This window comes from Penaeus vannamei, chromosome 14 (genome assembly GCF_042767895.1).
Source record: "Penaeus vannamei isolate JL-2024 chromosome 14, ASM4276789v1, whole genome shotgun sequence".
Classification (NCBI taxonomy): Eukaryota; Metazoa; Arthropoda; class Malacostraca; order Decapoda; family Penaeidae; genus Penaeus; species Penaeus vannamei.
Window position 1 is genome coordinate 37,959,021 of NC_091562.1, and position 22,336 is coordinate 37,981,356.

Sequence of the window (22,336 nt, forward strand, 5' to 3'; positions counted from 1 at the left end):
TTAAAAGTTACTTTTATCAATAAAAAAACATAAACAAGGGAGAGCACAAAGGGGGGTGTAGATTTTGATCTTCTGGGCAGAGGAGAACCGTGAAGCTATAGATTACTTGTAGATCCATCACTCAACACAATGAAAGCCAATAAATTTACAAAGAGAAATCAACTTTTATAAAACTTTAGCACTCCCCTCACCATTTGCACATATATATAAAACTTAAATTATATCTTTGCACATATCAGTGTTTTCCATTAAAATGAACCAAAGAAGAAAAGAAAAGAAAAGACATCTTTATAATATATCACTGATCAACTTACTGATTATTTCTATTTCTTTTTTCTCTATCACTCTCTCTCTCTCTATTTCTCTTTTTTCAACACATGTTTCTTCTCTTAACATTTCAGTAGTTGCTTTTAATATTTTCAAACTACTACACAGCCTATAGACATTTAATGAAGAATTATAAGTAAGGAGAGTATAAGAACAGAGATCCTTAAGATATGGTTACAAGAATAACAACAGTTATAAGAAAATAATATTAATCAAAAATGTAATATGAATACTATATCAAGACATCTTTCCTTACCTTTGTGCCTTTTGAAAGCTATTAGCCACTTTTCTGTGCAATTTTATAAAGTATTTAACTGAAATGTTACTGCTGGGATACATTTATCATAATAATTATAAAAATACTTCATAGCAATGACTCCTAAATCATTCTTGATATTCAGCAAGAGTTTACAGATTAACAAGTCTGCCAATGACCCAATTTTCATTGAAACTTTAAATTTTACAAAGAATGCGAAGACGAATTGCACTGTATACGGACACTTGCTGACTGCACCACCAATATTAGCTTGAAGTAATAACTCACATATGAAACACTACTGTCATGTGCAAAACATTATCAAATAGTGAAATCATTAAAACAAAATCTGATAGGATATATTTTTCTTAATCTTACATAAAGATAGACCACATCTAATTTTCATTGAAAACATTTACTATCTATCTTATTTCTAAATGAAAGGAAAACTAGACATAACCATATAAAAAAACTGAACAAAAGAAGGTTATATATACACCATGCACTTCACACATTGCCAAGAAAACTTACTATTCCCTATATAAAGGTTACTTGTGTTACAACATAAAAAACAAAAAAACAAATAAAAGATATTAACAGTAAAATATTGAGAACTGCATATGTTATAACTTCAGTCTTTAAGTGAAAAACAAAAACAAAATATAGCTACCTTGCTATCATTGTAAACACATTAATTGTGGAAAATCTAAATCTAAAGCAGTCTACTGGTGCTTATCTATATAATTTTTATACGGTTTCTAAAACATTTTGGATGATTACAAATGAATATATTGTTTGTACGTGTGTGTGTGTGTGTGTGTGTGTGTGTGTGTGTGTGTGTGTGTGTGTGTGTGTGTGTGTGTGTGTGTGTGTGTGTGTGTGTGTGTGTGTGTGCGCACTTGTTTGTTTGCATATGTGTATTTGTTTGCATGTGTGTATTTGTGTGTGTGTGTGTATTTATGTGTGTGTGTGTATTTGTGTGCATGTGTGTATTTGTGTGCATGTGTGTATTTGTGCATGTGTGTATTTGTGTGCATGTGTGTATTTGTGTGCATGTGTATTTGTGTGCATACGTATATTTATGTGTGTGTGTGTATTTGTGTGTGTGTGTGTGTTTGTGTGTGTGTGTGTTTGTGTGTGTGTGTGTGTTAGTGCGTGTGTGTGCGTGTGTGTGTTTGTGCGTGTGTGTGTGCATTTGTGTGTGTCCGTGTATTTGTGTGTGCGTGCGTGTGCATATGTGTGTGTGCATATGTGTGTGTGTGTGTGCGTGTGCGTGTGTATGTGTTTGTGTTTGTGTTTGTGTTTGTGTTTGTGTTTGTGTTTGTGTTTGTGTTTGTGTTTGTGTGTGTGTGTGTGTGTGTGTGTGTGTGTGTGTGTGTGTGTGTGTGTGTGTGTGTGTGTGTGTGTGTGTGTGTGTGTGTGTGTGTGTGTGTGTAGGTGTGTTTGAGTGTGCACACGCGTGTGTGTGTGTGTAGGTGTGTTTGAGTGTGCACACGCGTGTGTGTGCGCTCGTGCGTGTCTCTGCAGAGATGGGAATAAAAAGATCACTTTTATGTGATTCTCCAACTTCACAATGATTCTCAAATATATAACTTGAGAACTAAATTATAAACATACAATAAGTATACAAATAAACAACTATTTCTTTCTTAACTATTAAATAAATACAATTATACACACTCACACAAACTTATCTATGCATTTACATTATCAGGATTTCTATGTATCATATGAGCTATTTGTTGTGGATTTAAGCCCTTGTGTAAATGTGTGCAGAGAAGTAGGAAAACTACTACTATCTCTATCTCCCACTTGCTCTCTATCTCTCACTCTCTCTCTCTATCTCTTTCAAACACTCCATTCGTGCAATCACTCCACTGATGCAATAACACCACTCGCGCAATAACTCCACCCTGGCAATCACTCCACTCACAACATATGTATATATGCAATACATACTAAAATAACTGCATTCTTCACAAAAATAACTAAAAAGCTTCTAACTGCCCTAACATGCTAAACCTCTATTATCAAAGCTGTAATAATGGGCAAATAGTATGATCAAAAGATCCACATACTATTTTGCTGAATCTGTGAGCTGGTACTCTCTGCGACGATCATAGCAGTGTTGGATGCCGGTGTCAGCCCATAAGCTTTTCATGGCAGTTACATATGGCTCCTCAAACGTTGTGACTGACTCATAGTCCACCGCTCGCACCAGATCTGCGTGTTCCTGTTAAAGATAGGTAGAAGGTTTATCAGAGAAGAGGTACAAATGGCGAATGGTGAAAAAGAGGAGTGATACAGTTTATCATTGCTGAAAAAAAAATTATGTTATAATCTGACTGACAGCTGTGTTATTACATTCTCTTATTCTCTAAGTTTCATATCAGTTTTCCCTATTCTTTCACTAACTGGGCAAAAGACACCTCTCATTAGTTGGGCCCAAAAAATTGCATCATTTATTCTTCTTTAAAATAACATGAGGGTTGGAAGAAAATTTAAGCTTAGGCAAATAAAACATATATAAACACAAACATATTACATACATGTATTCTATTAACCTAATTCCTGGAAATGACTGCTAACCAAATAAGTTAGCTTCTGGCATTAAACTAGCATCTTTTATTTCTATTGTGTATAAAAACTTATTTTTCACTAAAGAGTATGCAATATCCCTTATCATTAGTGCAAGAGATAATATGTGACATTTGACCACCAAATATCACACACTGTACTGAAATTTAGCTGTCTAAACTTTAGAACTTGGAATGTGATGACTAATATAAAGTAATATGAGCATCATAATAAGTTTAGCTATATCATTCCCTTTTTTCCTTGAATCTGCTTCTCACATATCTTGTATCTGTTTCTAACACTAAACCTTTTAAAATAAAGGTATGGATATCCTTCATTTAAATATCTGTAAAAAGCTATCTATCACAGGATGCTACATCGAGATGAACACGAAGCAATTACCATTACATAGCAACATAGCATATACTGTAGTGTACTTATATGAACTAAACAGCACTTGTTTTACTGATGAGAAGAGTATATGCATTAAATAAAATTAAAAAGGTATGAAGGTGCTGCCTACAAGTTGAAGCATTTAATAGTATTTTCAAAAACTTTTAATTTTATGTAGGAGATGTTCACATTAAAATAATAGACATTACAATACAGAACATTGATACACAAATGACAAATTACAGTTAACAAGTTAGTTGTACTATCTATCTATGGCCAAGACAAGACTGCCACTCACTATATATCTCAATTTCTACCCTAATCCACTCACATGTTGCACAGTAAGGCATACCTTTACCCCCTTCAGTCACTCTGCTTTCAGTTTAACTTTCAGCCAGACACAAGCCACATCAGAACTCCTTTTCACTATTATCCCCCACACTACTATGAACTCTTTTGCATACTGATCAGACTGTAAACTCTCTTAACAATTATTTTTGGGGTATCTGCAGTATTTTACAAAAGACTGTCTAGTTATGCATATATTATATCTGTAGTTCATCTTTAACAAATGCCCCACTTTCCTGAACATTTTCCTACTCTACATCTCAGTTCTATTGGACTTATTGACACTTCAAAACAATTTAAGTCTGTCTATCTTTTAACTTTCTTTGGTTAAATATATAAATCTATAACTATCAAACAAATCCATCTACTCATATATTCACAGATAAAGGGTAGAGTAAATATTGACCTTATGCAGTATACTATACCAAATCTAAATATATTCATCATATATAAATTTTTCCAAGAAATATCTCTTTCTTTTAATTAATATCTTACTGCAGCCTTTCTAGTAAAAGTTAGCAACAACTATGAATGCGGTATATCTGTTCTAATAGATTGACATGTTTACATTTTAATTTGTGAAAATAAATTAATCAAAAATTTACATTCTTAACTGATAACAAATGTAGGTCTGTGTCTTGGATGATCCTCAAGTATTCTTTTCTAAAGCAAAATTCTTCTTGTATAGAACTAAATCAAATAAATAGCCAGCAATTTCAAAAGCATAACAAAAACTAGGTAGCAGTTATGAGTGCTGCATCATATTCATGCTCCACTATCTCACTATACATTTACCTACAATAGGTTTCACAAAGAGCAGGATTAAAATACACTTTATGCCCCTATGTCCTTCTCTCATCCAGCTAGTTCATATATGTGACCAACATTATTTGATTTCTTAAACCACATAATTAAAAAGAAATTAAACACACTCCTCTCTAAAGTAAACCCTAGAAGACAAAGCAGCTTTCACATAAACAGAATACAAATACATCGGCAATAAACAAATACATTGCAAGGTAGAGCCCAGCATCAATGCACTTACACTGTTTGCAGAGTCTCCATAAGATATTTGAAGAAGGTCCATGGCCCTGATCATTGACTGCATGGCCATGAAGATGTTCTGGAAGACCAGCTTGATGAACCCTCGTTTGTCATCATCGCTATAACCTGCACCGTGGATAATACGCATCTGCTTGATGAAGGTAGATTTGCCAGATTCTCCTGTGCCTGTAATAGAGAGCAGAAAGTTAGTTTTGACACATGACAGTTTAGAGATTGGGAAATTGCATCTGAAATGGTATTTTCTTTAGTCCAACCAAAGAGGATACAGTACATTAAACAACTACTAAGGGTTTACATAGTAATATCTTTGAACAAGCTTTATAAATGTCCTTCATATATTTGTTTCATACCACAAGGGAAAACATTCATAGTAACTATGTGCTTCAACCTCTAGAAAAATGTGGGCACATCTCTTTTTGATGTAACTCTAAATATTTATCTCATGTCCTTTGGTTTTGTAACTTTTTCTGCTCATCACTTCCTGAAGAAGGGACCTCAGTCTTTTTCTCTCTCTCCCCTTTTTCCTCACACACAATGATGAGAGGAATTTAATTTATATCAAAATCTATTTGAAAAGCAAGCAGAATGGGAGACTCACAAAGTGCTAAAAATAGTATAGCAAATTACTAAAATAATAAAATTAACATGTGCTAATGGAAATGGAATATTTTGGGAAGTTATATACTTCTAACTTTTCATACTCCTATAAAAAAAAAAAAAAGAAAGAAGAAATGTATTCATAAAAAAGTCAAATTTCAATCAAACACAAAATGTATATTTCTTTCATTCTCCTATAAAAAAAAAATAAATAAATACAAAGGAGGAGAAATAATTGGGTAAGGGCTCTAAAACACTTAACAAAGCATCAGCTCCTTGCATTCATACATACATACAGATGTACACACAGACACACATGCACATCAACATTCATCTCTATATGTACAAACAACATACTATTAACTTCTGTCAGAACCACTTGTAATAATCTAAATTCTAAACATTTTCCAAGTGAAATACCAATAAATGCTGAACTGAAAATAAGACCCTCTATAAACAGATCAAAAGTTTGTTCCTAATTGCATAAATATCCAAATATCACGCTCTCAATTATTAGAACATCATATATCCTTGACTAACCATTTTCCAGTACAAAGAAGCTACAACTGGGTAAATTTGCACAAAAAAATACAAAACCAAATACTTCCATACCTGTACATCATCATCATCATCATAATAATAATCAAAATCATTATTATTATAACAATAATAACAATACTACTACTACTACTACTACTACTACTACTACTACTACTACTACTACTACTAATAATAATAATAATAATAATAATAATAACAACAATAATAAAAATAAATCAAATTACATAATCTGTATAAATCAAATTTCATAAATATTAGGTAGCCTTATTAATATACTTATTTCATTTCGTCCTGTATGCATTTTGTATATCTGTGCATCAAAATGAGTTACTAGGCTACTTCCCCACAACTTTTATTGGTTCCTATCAATTCAAGGTCACATGTTGCAATAAAACAGAAACAGATTACAATATTACAGTTTTCAAGTGGATTTTGAACATGAAAAAAAACATAAATGTCCTAACTATATATACAAAGAAAAACATTTGAAATATAAGATATTATATATGATTCTTACATAAATCATAACCTTCTGGCATTAGGTACACATATTCTCTACTGTAGTTCCACAATCTCTTAGTCACAGAAGAAATAATTAGTAGGCTTAATGGACCTCACTTGATTTCACCCATTCCCTGTATTTTTGGATATTTTTAATACTATTAATATTATTACTAGTCTTTTCATATTACCAGTATCATTACCACATTCTTTATCATTACATGTATTTTTTAATTATTGTTTCCTGTTTGCGCCCAACTCGATTGGAAGTTTGCGAGCGACATTTGGCACCTAAAAGATTTTATTTTACTATAATTTATAAAAATATTATAATTTTGAAGGTTTACCTTCATTATAGCTGCCATTGTCTAAAATCTTTACCATATTAATGAAGCCACTACTATTGGAGAAAAACAAACTCTGTCCGACAAGCCAGTAGCACAGGAATGGAAATGATACAATGCCATCCTGAAGCCACTGCTCTTTCAGTCACTGCTTACGCATGTCACATACCACATTTGATTATCAATAGGAATAATGCTAAAGCCCCCTTCTAAGCTCAAAAAGTCAAATTACACTCCAGGAGGTTTGCACACTTGTGGCGAGTTTTTTCTATCATCCTGGCCTTTGCTCACGATGGCAAGTTCGTGTCACCCGGCCTGCGGCCATTTTGCCCAATGACGGCATGATCACGTCACCCTGCCCTCAACCCAGATTTTTCCATCATCCATATAATAGGGGTTAAGGTATTCAATTTTAGAGCATTAAAAAGAGTACTACCACTGCTCCTTACTTTCCCTTTGGAATGTTATTATCTCTTTCTTTGCAAAAACATTTTTTGCCTTTTTGCCATTTTCCACAGTTTATATTTGTTATCTATTGTCTATATTTGTCACCTGTACATTTACAGTAATAATAAATAACACCCTGTGTTACTGGTAACAGTAGGCATTAACAGAATCTTGAATATGGAAACAGTGTCCTCCTTAGAGCTAGAGTTCTTTCCAGCCATAACTCATCAATAGAAACAATGCATAAAACCCTTCCTAAATGCCTATTGAGTCTAATCTTCCTCCAAGAGCTTTGTGCACACATGACAAGACATTCCCGTTACCCTTCAGATGTGCCTTTCATGATGTCATCATCATCCCGGTCCTCACAGATAAATTTTTCCATGACTGCATATTCTCATCCATCCCTCAGCCAAAAATAACCAAACCATATCTAAGCACAAGATCATCAATACTGCAAACAAAGGAGCAACCAATTATAGGAGCAATCAAGCTTAAAAGAAAAAATTATAATTTCAGACATAAAACTTGATACGTGTCTAATAATACCACAAAATCTTATATATCAATTCCCTATTATCAGCAACATTTCCAGTAGTAATAGTGATGGTGGTAATAGTAGTAGTAATAGATGTAGTAATAGAAATAGTAACAGTAATAGTAGTAGAAGCAGTAGTAGCAGTAGCAGTAGCAGTAGCAGTAGTAGTAGTAGTAGTAGTAGTAGTAGTAGTAGTAGAAGTAGAAGTAGAAGTAGAAGTAGAAGTAGAAGTAGAAGTAGAAGTAGAAGTAGTATTACTAGTAGTACTAGTACTAGTAGTAGTACTACTACTAGTACTAGTAGTAGTACTACTACTAGTACTAGTAGTACTACTACTACTAGTACTAGTACTACTACTACTACTAGTAGTAGTAGTACTACTACTAGTAGTAGTAGTAGTAGTAGTAGTAGTAGTAGTAGTAGTAGTAGTAGTAGTAGTAGTAGTAGTAGTAGTAGTACAAGTAGTAGTAGTAGTAGTACAAGTAGTAGTAGTAGTAGTACAAGTAGTAGTGGTAGTAGTACAAGTAGTAGTGGTAGTAGTAAAAGTAGTAGTAGTACTAGTACTAGTAGTAGTACTAGTACTAGTAGTAGTACTAGTAGTACTAGTAGTAGTAGTAGTACTAATAACAGTAGTGGCAGCAGCAGCAGTAATGGTAACAGTAATGGTTACAGCAGCAGCAATAGTAATAGTTATAGTTATAGTAATAGTAATAGTAAGAGCAACAGTAACAGTAATACTACTGCTTCTATAGACATCAAACCCAAAAAATCCTATTCACCAAAATCAAGGCTATTCAACTAGATGTTCACAGTCTATTTATTTACTATGATCATGGCCAGTCAAAACTATCATAACTTTCCTGTTATGAATAAGACGTACACTGTGTCCTCTAATATATCTGGTACTGTTTGGTAAGTTCCTTCAGCCACAACCATATCCCCTACACTCTCAACTATACTCCCTCGCATGCCTGAGCCAAAGAGACATTATTGTCTTCAAGCCTCTATCTTCTTGGGACTGAAATGTGACAATGAGATTTTCTGGTTCTGTATGGCATATTTCATCCAACAAAAAACTTTTACTCCTAGTTACTATCTAGTTACTTATGTACATAAAAATACACATTTTATCATTTCATATGATAAAATAAAATATAAAATATTCTGCAAGTGTTTTTTTTTACATATTCATAGTTAAACTCTCCCCAACTTTCATTCATATACAGATAGTAAGTGTGATAACTTCTTGAACTTTGTGCTCTACTGATACTCGTTGGATTTGAGATGTGGAAATAAAATTTACATCTGGTGTGTAATATTTTTCTCTTCAAATGCCAAATACCACAATTTCCCTTAGTGGAACTAGAAAACATGTCTATTTTGTGGCTGGGGGTCCAGGTAAGCTAGAAGCATTGTGATTCTAAGGGGTAAACAACTGTCATGAATATCATCATCATCACGGAACACTAACACCATGACAATTTCACTGTTTACTTATATAAAGCTATGGACCAGTCTCTTATTAAACATATCCATTAAAAGCACCAAGTGATATCAAAATTAATAAAAACATACCATAAAAACAAGTTATAATAATGACTGTATCACCAATATTTTGTAATAATATTGACAATCATAGCTGCAGCACTGGTTATTCCCCATTCAATGTTACTAATTACAATACTACTACTACTAATAGTAGTAGAAGCAGTAGTACAGTAGTAGTAGTAGTAGTATAGTAGTAGTTGTAATAGCAGCAGCAGCAGTAGTAGCAGCAGTAGCAGTACAAACAACAATCATCATAATAATATATAAAAAATAAATACCGTTATGAAAATCATAACAATACTCTTAACAATACTTAAAACAAAATAACAACAATAACCATAAAAACAAAATAACAATAATAACCATAAAAAACAACAACAATAATAATAATGATAATAGCAATAATAATTACAACAATAATAATGAAAACAAAACAATGATAAAATTATAATAGTAATAATAATAATAAAAATTGTCACAATTTTCACAAATATGATAATAATAATAAAAAATAATAATAATAATAATAATAAAACAAAAAAATATATCAACAGAAACAACAACAATAATAAAAAGAATGATAAATAATAACACCAACAATAACATCAATAACAAATATATCAACTATGATGACACATCATAATATTAATCCCAATAAACATTCTAATGGTGAAGATGGTGCTGCTGATGATAATGATATTATTAACATTAATAAATGCAAGCAACAATACTGGAACTATAAAGAGTAACATTAGCTAACATTCACTGAGACTAAGGGCTTTAAATTTTGAAGATAGTAACTGCTGACAATATCATAATAGCATCCTACAGGCAATCAACTGATCACAGTCAGGTGACTCCCTCTTCAGATGTTTGTGCTGTGGGACAATAGTGATTTGACCTAGTGATACATGAAGTCACCCTGGGTTGCGAACTTATGAGTAAGACTGGTTTTTAGTGAAATATTATTCATTAGCTCATGATAAAGCCTATGACATCACCAACAGCAATAGTAGTAGTAATATTAATGCTATGAATAATTACAGTAATAGCAGCCATAATATCAATAAAAACAAAGCAATTATAAATACCCTACATATACCATAAAAAATATTCAATAAACATAAAATGAAAATTTCATAAACAATCAAGAGTGATGAGTACATCGAGGATTTTCAAGACACACCAGTTGCAGCCCCATACCACATTTCGTGTAAAATTTTTAGTTGCACTGTTCACGAACAGGCAATTAACTTATAGCACAACTGGAGGATCGCTCATATATGACATGACATTTTGAATAATTGAAACTTGTATTAATGCACACAATCCAGATGCCATCACCCTCACTTCATGAAAATATCTGGCTTTTGGGGCATGTGACATGAACACAATGTTAAGGAAAAGAATGACTGAGGGCCGGGGTGACAGGAACTTGCCATCACAAGAATTATGGCTCAAGGGAATAACTCGTCTTGAGTGCACAAAGCTCTTGGAGAGTGATGAGAATCAATGGGCATTTAAGAAGAGCCTTTTGCGTTATTTCCATTGATAAATGAGTGTGGAATGAGTGCCAAGCAGCAGAAGAGGGACACGACAAAATATTACTTATTGTTACAAATAACAAAATGTTACTTATAGTTACTATTAATGCACTGAGTTATGGACTACCTATAACAATGATATGAAGTCTGTGCAAGAGAATGTCTATCATCTAGATACAAAATATCAAATGACAAAAACAGACAATGGGAAATGGCAAAAAACTAAAAACGCTAATGCAAAATAGGAGAAAATAACATTGCAAAGGAGAGGCATGGATTCTTGTCTCCGCATAAGCATTAGTGTGTGCCTGGCCTACAAGCCACACCTGTCGGAGTGGCTGCTCAAGTAAGCCTACTGCCTGGATTTGGGTCCACGTGCTGGTGACCATCTCACCATGAAAAAATCTGGCTTGAGGGGAGGACAATGTGAATGCTCCCCAGGGGAAATTTGTCTTACAGACAAAATGATGGGAAAATGCTGCTAAGAGAATTTCAGCTACAGGCTGGTGTGGCAGGAATGAATCCCCACAAGTGCACAAAACTCTTAGAGGATGATTAAATTCAGTGGACATTCAGGAAGGGGCTTTTGTATGAATTCCATTGATAAAGGAGTGTGGAATGTACCATCCATAAGCCATCACCTGAAGAACACTGACCCCGGGAAGACACCATTTTCATACTCAGGATCCTATTCATGCTCCCCCTAACTAGCAGTGCTAATTGTCTTAAAGAAAACTGAATATTACTTAAAATAAAAATAAAAAATGTTACTTATTATTATTTGTGCACTGGACTAACTAGTGTGTTGATATGTAGGAGTCTGTGCAAGAGAAAACAAATCAAAAGACAAAAATTGACATTGGGTAATGGCAAAAAAGCTAAAAAGGTTTATAAGGAAGTAAAACTGGTGTTCATGCTTGCCCAGCCTTTCAGAGTGCCCACTAAAGTAAGTCTAAGAACCATATTTCTGGCCATATCCAGATCAGCGTTGTTAAATGGAACATCTTTCTAAACTTAAACATGTTACTAAGCTTTCACATGACTGTTTTTAGTCAACTTCCAATTCATTTCAATTTAATTATTTATAGATTGTTATTGATAAATATGAACATATTAGTTTATCATTCCCTTGCTACTTTGGCCGACAATTCCAACTGAGGATTCAGAAATTTCCTACACAATACACTGTATCATAAAATAAAAATTCCTTAAACAATTAATTGTGATGACATCAAAAAATTAATATGACAGCCATTACAGATAAAACTACCATTACTTATAACAAAAATGATGGTAATATCAGTTAAGATCAGTGATAAAATTGTAAGGAAAAGTATTATTACTGACATTAACACCAGGGTCAAAATTTAGCTTGTGGCTATTAACACAGGAGTTGTTGGTGCACATCAACAGTTTCCTGTTGCACCAACTCCTTCAGTAATTTGCAAGAAATATCAGGCACCTAAAAGCTTATATCATGATAAAAGAAACAAAAACAAAAAAAAGTGGTTTTATCTTCACTTTCAGTACTACTGCCTAAAAGTCTCACCACAGAAATGATGCTGCTACTATCAGCGAAAATTATGCTCCATCCAACAACACAGGAATAGTCATGATGCAATGCTACCCGCTACTTGGTCCACAATAAGCATGGCATGGATGCACATGCCACCCAGCAACATGGGTTTAATAGAGCAATTACCAAAAAAGATCTTCAAGATAATGCTGACACTATTATACTATAATTGAATAAACTTTTTCATAATTTTTGTGAACTCGGTATCATTCACTAAATAATACCTAAAATAAAAGAAATAATGATATCAACACCATTAACCCATCAGCGATGGGTAAAAATTTTGTCAAGTTTATGTATGCACCGGCTTGTTGGCGCGCACCAGCAGTTTCCCCTATTTGCGCCCGGCTCGATCGGTAGTCTGCGAGCGACATATAGCACATAAAAGCTTTTATTTTGCTAAAATTTATAAAAATATTTAAATTTTGAAGGTTTACCTTCACTTTAGGTGCCATTGCCTAAAATCTTTACCATATAAATGAAGCCGCTACTACTGGAGAAAAACAACCTCTGTCCGACGAGCCAGTAGCACGGGAATGGGCATGGCATGATGCCCCCGGCGTTTGGTCTACAACAGCCATGGCATGTACGTACGTGACACCCGGTGCCAATGGGTTAACAATGTTAATAATAATAATGATATACAGAATAATAATACTGGTTAATCAAATTACAATATTTCCAACAAGTATTACTACTACTAACAAAACTATGAATAATACTGCTATTTTGACTATGAATGATGATAATGATGCTGATAATAATTCTATCATAATAATAGCCAACTAATAATAATAACAGTAATAATAATAATGTTATTAATGTTAATCATAACATTAATAATAATGTTAATATGTTGATGATGATGATGATGATGATAACAATAATGACAATGATAATGATAATAAATATGACAATGACAATGACAATAAATGATGATGATGTAGATCATCATCATGATAACAAAAATGAGTGTTAGTGAAGATGATGGTAACAATAATCATTTTCTCAATAATAATAATAATAATAATAATAATAATAATAATAATAATAATAATAATAATAATAATAATAATAATAATAATAATAATAACAACAACAATAACAATAACAATAATACTAATAAAAAATAACAATAACAATAACAACAATAATAATAATAACAATAATAATAATAATAACAATAATAATAACAATAATGATGGTGGTAGTAGTAGTAGTAGTAGTAGTAGTAGTAGTAGTAGTAGTAGTAGTAGTAGTAGTAGTAGTAGTAGTAGTAGTAGTAGTAGTAGTAATTATAATTATAATTATAATTATAATTATAATTATAATTATAATTATAATTATAATTACTATGATAATCATAATAATCATAATAATCATAAAAATGCCATTTTTTTAAGTAAGAGTAATAATATTAATAGCAACAACAACAACAATAATAAAATCATATGGCTATATCAAAGCTAAAATCTCAATGCTTGCAACAGAGAATTACTAAAATGGCATTAACAACAACAGCAATTGCAATTTTATGAGCATTACTACTACTATTCATACTCCTGTTACCACTACTACTACTATTACCTGTAGTAACAACTATAAACAATAATATTTATGGCATCTTGTTGGAATCAAAAGGAATTTTATCATTGTTAATAATAATAATAATAAAAATAAAATACCCACAATAACATTTATGATAGTAATAATAAAAAAACAGACAAGAACTCGGTAATAGTCAAAGTCAAACAATAAATATAAGAATAATGAAAATCATATTATTAATACCCTCCTAATAATAATAATAATTCCTTACTAATATAATCATATAAATATCAATAACAACATCCATAATGGTAGTGAACATCATGATAATGATAACAAGAATCATAGAAACACCAGCAATTCTAAAAATCATTATTGATAAGAAAAAAATGTAAAACCATAGAATGCACTATGATGATAAAGAAAACATACAATAAAATAATAGCAATCATAACAATAACAATAACAATAATAATAATAATAATAATAATAATAATAATAATAATAATAATAATAATAATAATAATAATAATAATAATAATAATAATAATAATAATAATAATAACAAAAATAAGACAAATACTAATAATAGAAATAAAACTAAAACTAAAGCAAATAATAATAATGAAATAAATTAATAATCATAAAAATAATAACAATAATAATAATAAAAATAATAACAATAATAATAACTATAAAACAACAAATAATAATAATGATAGTATTAAAAACAACAATAATGATAATTAAGAGCAACAATAATAATAATATTAATAACAACAACAATAATAATAATAACAATAACAATAATAATAATAACAATAATGATAATAATGATAATAATAAGTAATACTACTACTACTACTACAACTACTAATGCAAATAAAAATTAATACAAACACAATAATAATAATAACCATAATAATGATAATAACAATAACAAAATTAAATAAATAATAACAATAATAACAACAACAATGATTGAAATAATAATAATAACAATGATATTAATAATAATAAAAAATGAAATAGCAACAACAATAATAATAGTAATATCAATAATAATAGTAATAATAATAATAATATTAATAACAATAACAATACAATAATAATATTAACAACAATAACAATAATAATAATAATAATAATAATAATAATAATAATAATAATAATAATAACATAATAACAATAATGATTATGGTAATAATGATAATATAGTGTATATAATAACAATAACAATAATAATCATAACAATAACACCATCAATAATAATAATAATAAATACGATGATAATAAATATGATGATGATGTAGGTAACAATAACAATAATCATAATAATAATAATAATAATAATAAAAGTAACAATGCTCATAACAATGATAATGATAATAAAAATGGTAATAATAATAATAACAGATATAATAATAATAATAAAAATAATAATGATAATTATAATTAAAAAATAATAATAATAATAATAATAATAATAATAATAACAATAATAATAATAATAATAACAATAATAATAATAATAATAATAATAATAATAATAATAATATTAATAATAATAACAATAATAATTATTACTATTATTATCATTATCATTACTATAATTATCATCACAATAACAATAATAATCATAAAATATCCATAATCATTATCACATTTACAATACTAAAAATCCTAATAAAAATAATCATAACAATAAAAATAATAATAATAATAATAATAATAATAATAATAATAATAATAATAATAATAATATCAACCCAACAATAACAAAAATAATGATACTGATAATTTTCATCTTAATCATAAGCAAAAGAGTAATATTAACCAAATGTTTTCGTAATAGGCTTAACAACATCTATATCACCATCAATATCTATGATATTAATAAAAATAATGATACTAAACATTACTGACATAAAGAATAGTAGAAATAAGAACACTAAACAACAAAACAACTATAATAGTAGTAGTAACAACAATACTAATAAGAGTAATTGTAACAATAAAAATAATAATAACTAAATTACCAATAACAAAAATAATGATGATGATGATGATAATAACAATAATAATAATAATGAGAAGATGAAAAAGATAAAATCAATGGAAAAATATAAATAAAATAAAAATAACATCATAAAAATTCATAATAATATTACCAATATCAATAATGTTAATAACATCAATAATATCAATCATATTACTATAAATAATATCAATAATACTTCTATCACCACCAGAACCACCACCACCACCACCACCACCACAACTACAACTACTACTAATAATAACATAATTCATAATAATAATGATGATGATGAGCAGTTACGAATGGTTAGAAGCTAGTAGTTAGTAATAATTAGATAGTTGGTAGTAGTTAGTAATAAGTAGCTCATAGTTTGTGTTTTTTTGTTAGTAGTAGTAATAGTCAGTAGAAAGTAGTTAGTACTTAGTGGAAAGAAGTTAATAGTTAGAAGTTAGTAGTTAGTAGCAAGCAGTAGCAGTTAGTAGTAGTAAGCAGTAAGTAGGTAGTAGGTAGTAGTAAGTAGAAGTAGAAGTAGTAGTTATAATAGTAGTGATGACGATGACAATGACGATGATGATAGCAATAATAATAATGATAAAAATAATAACAATAATAACAATAACAATGATGATGATAATGATGATGATGATGATGATGATGATGATATTAATAATTATAATAATTATAATAATGATAATAATGATGATGATACGACGACACTAACATGTCAATGATGATAGCAATAGTAATGTTCAAAGTAGAAGTAATAGTATAAGTACCTAATGTCTATGACAATAACAAAGATGACAGTGATGGTGATAATTATGCTGTGATGGTGACATGTCAATATATTGACGTAATAGTAGCAGTACCAACAGTAATGATTAAAGTTATAGTAATAGTAATAGCAAAAGTAGTAATAGTAATAATATCAATATCAATATCAATAATAATAATAACAACAATAATAATAATAACAATAACAATATTAATAATAATAACAAAAACAACAATAACAATAATTCTAATAGTAATCCATGCAACAAGTGACAAGAGATATGAAATAAAATAATCTATTACGAACCATTACAATGGTAACAAAAATAAAATATTATTACCGAGGACCATGCTTTTTATAGAAATTACAATATATATGTGATATTAAAGACATCAACTGCTGTAACTCAGCTATACTATGAAAATAAGGATTCAGCATTTCAGAATAAGAAAAAAAGTTAGTAACAGTGTAACAAAAATAAAAATAAAAGCAAATTATTGCAATTATTGATAAAATCATTATACAGAAACACTAAACAAACCATTTCAACAAAAAGTATTACTTCCACAATTACCTGGATAAAATAAAGATATGAAAATGATGTGGCACCGAGTAAATCAAGTAAGTGATCATGCACACAGGCAAATAAAAGAAATATGCATCAAGGTTGTCATTCTATTCTTGTTCTCATTGATTCAATGGAAGGTGTAAACAAAAGTTGAGTCTCTCATTCTTATCTTCCTAAGCAAAATTATTTGTTTCCAATGTTATTGTACATGTTTTTCAAGTGTATGACCTTATTTGGTTTTTATGGAAGTATGGAAGCAATATTGAGATTGACAAATTATATGGCAAGATGTTTTAGTTGTCAAAACATTTTGTAGCCGAAATAAAAGCTTTATAACCTTAGGTTTGAGTCAGTACTTAAGCTTACATGCACATGCATGTGCAAGTGTGCATGCGTGTGATGCATGCACATGTGTGTGCAAGTGTGCAAGTGTGCATGTGTGTGATGCATGCATATGCGTGCAAGCATGTATGCCTGTGTGCGTGTGTGCGTGTGTGTGTGTGTATGTGTGTGTGTGTGTGCATGCGCGTGTGTGTGCATGCGCGTGTGTGTGTGCGTGTGTGTGTGCGTGTGTGTGCGTGTGTGCGTGTGTGTGTGTGTGTGTGCGTGTGTGCATGCGCGTGTGTGTGCATGCGCGTGTGTGTGCATGCGCGTGTGTGTGCATGCGCGTGTGTGCATGCGCGTGTGTGTGTGCATGCGCGTGTGTGTGCATGCGCGTGTGTGTGCATGCGCGTGTGTGTGCATGCACTTGTGTGTGCATGTGTGCCTGTCTGTGTATGTATGTATGTATGTGTGCGTACCAGCGAGTGCACGAGTGAACATGCATATGATTGTATGAGTATACGAGTCAGTTCCTGTACGTAGGCAAGAGCAAGTGTGCATGTGCATGTGTGTGTATGCATGTATACGTGTGCATGCCATGTGTGCAGGTATATGTGTGGTCATGTGGGTGTTTGCAAGTTCTTGTGTATACATGTGCTTATTTACATACATAAGTAGATGTGCATGCGTATGTGACTGTGTAGGCCTTTATGCATATGCATATATGCATTTACGCGTGTATGAATATGTGTAAGTGTCCACAAGCATAAACACATACATGCTCATCTGCTTTAAACATGCACTTTTTGTATTAATGTGTATATATATGCATATGTACATAGGCATATGAGTAAACCAATATGCACAGCTAAATGTGAATGAGTATATAGGCTGCTTACATGACTCAAATTTATTATACTAATAAAAAATTGTTAAAACTAACACACTAGACAACAAGACTATCTCCAGATATGTCTAAATACATAAATACACACTAGTTCACTTATTTTCATCAACATAGATTTTCAAGACATAAAATAAGGTAAACTTAACCATAATGAAAAAAAAGGACACAAATCAACATTAGCCACAATATCTGGCTTATAACTATTTAGCCAACACACCATTTCATCACAATAAAATAGAAATTAGTTCCTTTTTGCACTGCTGTCATAACACTGTCTCTTCACTAGTACCATGGGTGTGGCTACTGTATTTTCATATCAGCCTTAATTTCACTTCTTTCTGTATATATGCACAAAATTCAAGTTCCGTCATATATACAATCCCAAAGGTTCACGCCACACATGGAATACCTTCGAGAAAACCTACTTTCTTTGATAAATACATAATACACTCAGTCAGTAAGTACGAATGTCAAATTTAACTTCAGTAAATTTTTTTCTCTCATTTTCATCACTGGCTTCTCCTTGGCATTTCCTAAAGGTTTATATGCAATCCGCGTTCCTTCCTCGGAAATGTAGTGGCTTCAGTGACACACCTACACTTATAATCTACATCCTTAATCTACTATCTACTAAAAATCAAGGCATTCAACTACTATCATAGCATTATGCAATATCAATTAGGCTCATTCTAATAAACAGTTGGGGTTAAAATACAAAACTTCCATGGGTTACAACACTTATGTGTATCAATAAAGTGACTCTACTCTGAGGAGCCCCACCCAAAATCCTATGTCCCTATCCAAACACATCTCAAAATGGAAAGTGTAACCATAAATCCCCCTTGGAAACCAACCAAGCATTAAGAGAATACGAAATCAACCTTAAACCAGCCTAAAAGCCACTTATTCCTCTCCCAAGGCTGAATGGAGTTTGGGTGGGGCTTGGGGATCAAAACCCACAAACCAAGTGTAAACTCGGGTATTTCCACCAAAATGACTGCTTTATTCATAAAAGGACATTCGAATAAAGGGAACCAAACCCCCAGGAACGGCAAGAAATAAAGCAAGATTGCAGGAGTGAGCTGCAACATGCGGGTTTGAAGCCCTGTTGATGACCTGTCAATGAGCAACAGGGACGAGGGCGATCAGCTGAGCCAACACCAACCCCCAAAACAACCCTAATTACTTGCTTATCACAACCGTTCCTGCCCTGTGGGGCCTGACACACGGTGCTAGGATGACCTGGGATTGCGGTCGTCCTTCCACTGGTCAGTTTAAGGGTCAAAATCGAGTGGGTAAACAAAAATTGTTGACGACTCGGGTCTCCAGGTAGCAGACGACCCTACAAGTCGCCCGATTGTTTCCTCGTTTACTGGCAGTTTAAAAGACCTAATGACCTAATGACACAACGATTGGCTTACCCAATAACAGTAGTTTGAGTTCTCTTCTGGCATCTCTCTTATCTTTCCTTAATTGTCGTTCTATTTCTTGGTTTATCCTCTTCTGTTCCTTGGCTTCTTCGCTTAAACAGCACGCCATGTTTGCTGATCAACTAATATTATTACCAATTTTGACTTCCTTTCACTCCAACTTCGGGACTAATTTCACCTCCTTCCTCTCCTCTTTCAGCCCGCCTTTCGCCACGAAGGGGAAGCGGCGTTTAATCGGGGAATTTTCTCAATTTTGGGCTTATTTCCTCCACACAAAATCCCAAAGCCAAATGGGGTGGGGTTTGGTCCGGCCGTCTGCTCAGTGCGCCTCCTCCCTGCTATTTTCTCTCTCTCTCTGCTCTCTCGCTTATATACGGGATTAACGCCTGCCTCTGTGACCACTAGGACTTAGTTAGTGGAAGTTTTAAGGTTTCTCGCTGCCACAAATGGGCCTCTTGACGAATAATTCCTTAAAGAGTGCAGCGTTGCCGGGGAAGAACCTGCTGAAAGGAACAGCCACTGAGAAAGTCCACATTTAATGCAATTTTTTTCCTAGATGTACTACGTTATCTTCCATTCCACCTTTACTCCCGTTACATTACTATCACATCCCGTGGACGAACGAGGTTTTCCATAGACTAAATAGCCGTGTAAAGGACATAAAGGAGTTTATTTTATTGAAGCGAGAAAAGGGCGCTCCTGCTGGCATCGACTGAGGTCCCATCATCCTTCAGTAAGAGACATGGAAGGCGAGGAATGCGTCTGCTAAACCTCACTCGGAGCTCTCTGCCGCCCTACGCTCACAATAACGCCCTTTTCTCGATATTTTCGTGATTTATATTTTGATCTAATTTCATTTGACTATCTATTCTTCCCAGCAGGTGATTTAGAAGGCGAGGAGAGTGTCTGTTAAACCTCACTCGGACGTTCCTGCTCGTCAAACCTCACAGGCTTTCCCCCCGAGTCGGCCTTTTTTCAGATTTGTTCCTTTTTAAAGCGAATTCGCTTTTGATTCTGCTCTTCTTTAGACATAGAAGGCAAGGATTGCGCCTTCGTACCTTTACTGGGAGCTTTTTACTGGCTAACTCTAAACAAATAGATTTTTTCCGATTTGTTTTATGCTCATATTTTGATTTAATTTGATGTGAGGCTAGAGTAACCTCAGTAATAAACAGGGAAGGTGAGAAATGCGTGTGTATACCGTTACTTGGGCGTTTCTCTACGTCAAACCTCGTCAGCTGTCTTCCAAGTGAACCTTTTTCATACATTTCTTCCTCTTAATGCAAAATCCGTCAAAGATTTTAGTTCTCTTTAGGCATGGAGAATTAAGAATGAGTGAGTTTGGCCTCACTTCAACATTTTCTCTGCAAATCAACGCTCGTAAGCAGGTTTATTTTCAGCTTTGTTAATTTAATGTAAAATTCGCATAAGATTTTTTTTTGGGCGTTTACGTAGACTCGTCTCGTTCATCCTTGACGTTGGTCTGTACAGCAACACCATAGTGTAGTGATGCTATGCTATTATTATTCTTTATTTTAACCTTCGAATTCTTACGAGCTGTAATTTGCAAATTAAAGTGTAAGTGATTCATACTAAAGAAGACTACTACGATAAGTTGTTTGACGCGAGTTTGACACGTCACGAAGTTCACACTACAGCTCAACGTTCCAGTCGAGATTTTGAAATTGGATGATCAGGCTATAAACACGTAATCAATTTCGAAACAACTAAGTGTCCAAGACGATTATTTTTTTTAACACTACCTATGCGGTATTACATGTTCGGTGTAATTATCTAACATGTTACCTTTTCTTGCAGTCTGATCTCGTGTTTGCTATAAAAGCACATTATCTCATATGAATAAAGCCACATAATTATTTTCAAAATAATGTCTCAGCTCGGTTTACCTTCCTAGTTCCCAGGAAAAAACTGTTTACGTCATGCTCGCTTCTCTAAAATAACGGTAGCTTAGCAATTGTGAACTTACGGATGCATAACTTCTTTAATTAGTTATATGAATTGTAAGGATTGTATTGGCGTATGAATGCACGAATATGCTTGAAACCTCAGCCCTTTCATTTTCTTTGATGCACAGACAAACAAGCACACGCAACGCTCTCTTCC

The 22,336-nt window shown here is 32.3% G+C and overlaps 1 protein-coding gene across 6 annotated transcripts in view; it reads right to left on the minus strand.

The window, feature by feature from the left end:
* The window catches only part of Galphaq (G protein alpha q subunit), a 33,298-nt gene extending 12,550 nt beyond the window's left edge, over positions 1 to 20,748 (minus strand). For 5 of the 6 annotated variants that reach the window (XR_011399067.1, XR_011399066.1, XR_011399065.1 and 2 more), the window contains exons 1-3: positions 20,204 to 20,747; positions 4,947 to 5,131; positions 2,662 to 2,816 (exon numbers count right to left, since the gene is read on the minus strand). Coding sequence is in view for 3 of the 6 variants with exons in the window: in XM_027365776.2 (XP_027221577.1) it covers positions 2,662 to 2,816; positions 4,947 to 5,131; positions 20,204 to 20,321 (458 nt within the window). In the remaining 3 variants the exon portion in view is untranslated. Of the gene's footprint in view, positions 1 to 2,661; positions 2,817 to 4,946; positions 5,132 to 20,203 lie in introns of all 6 variants that reach the window. The other variant, XM_027365775.2, reaches the window with a different exon arrangement.
* Between the last annotated feature and the right edge of the window lie 1,588 nt (positions 20,749 to 22,336).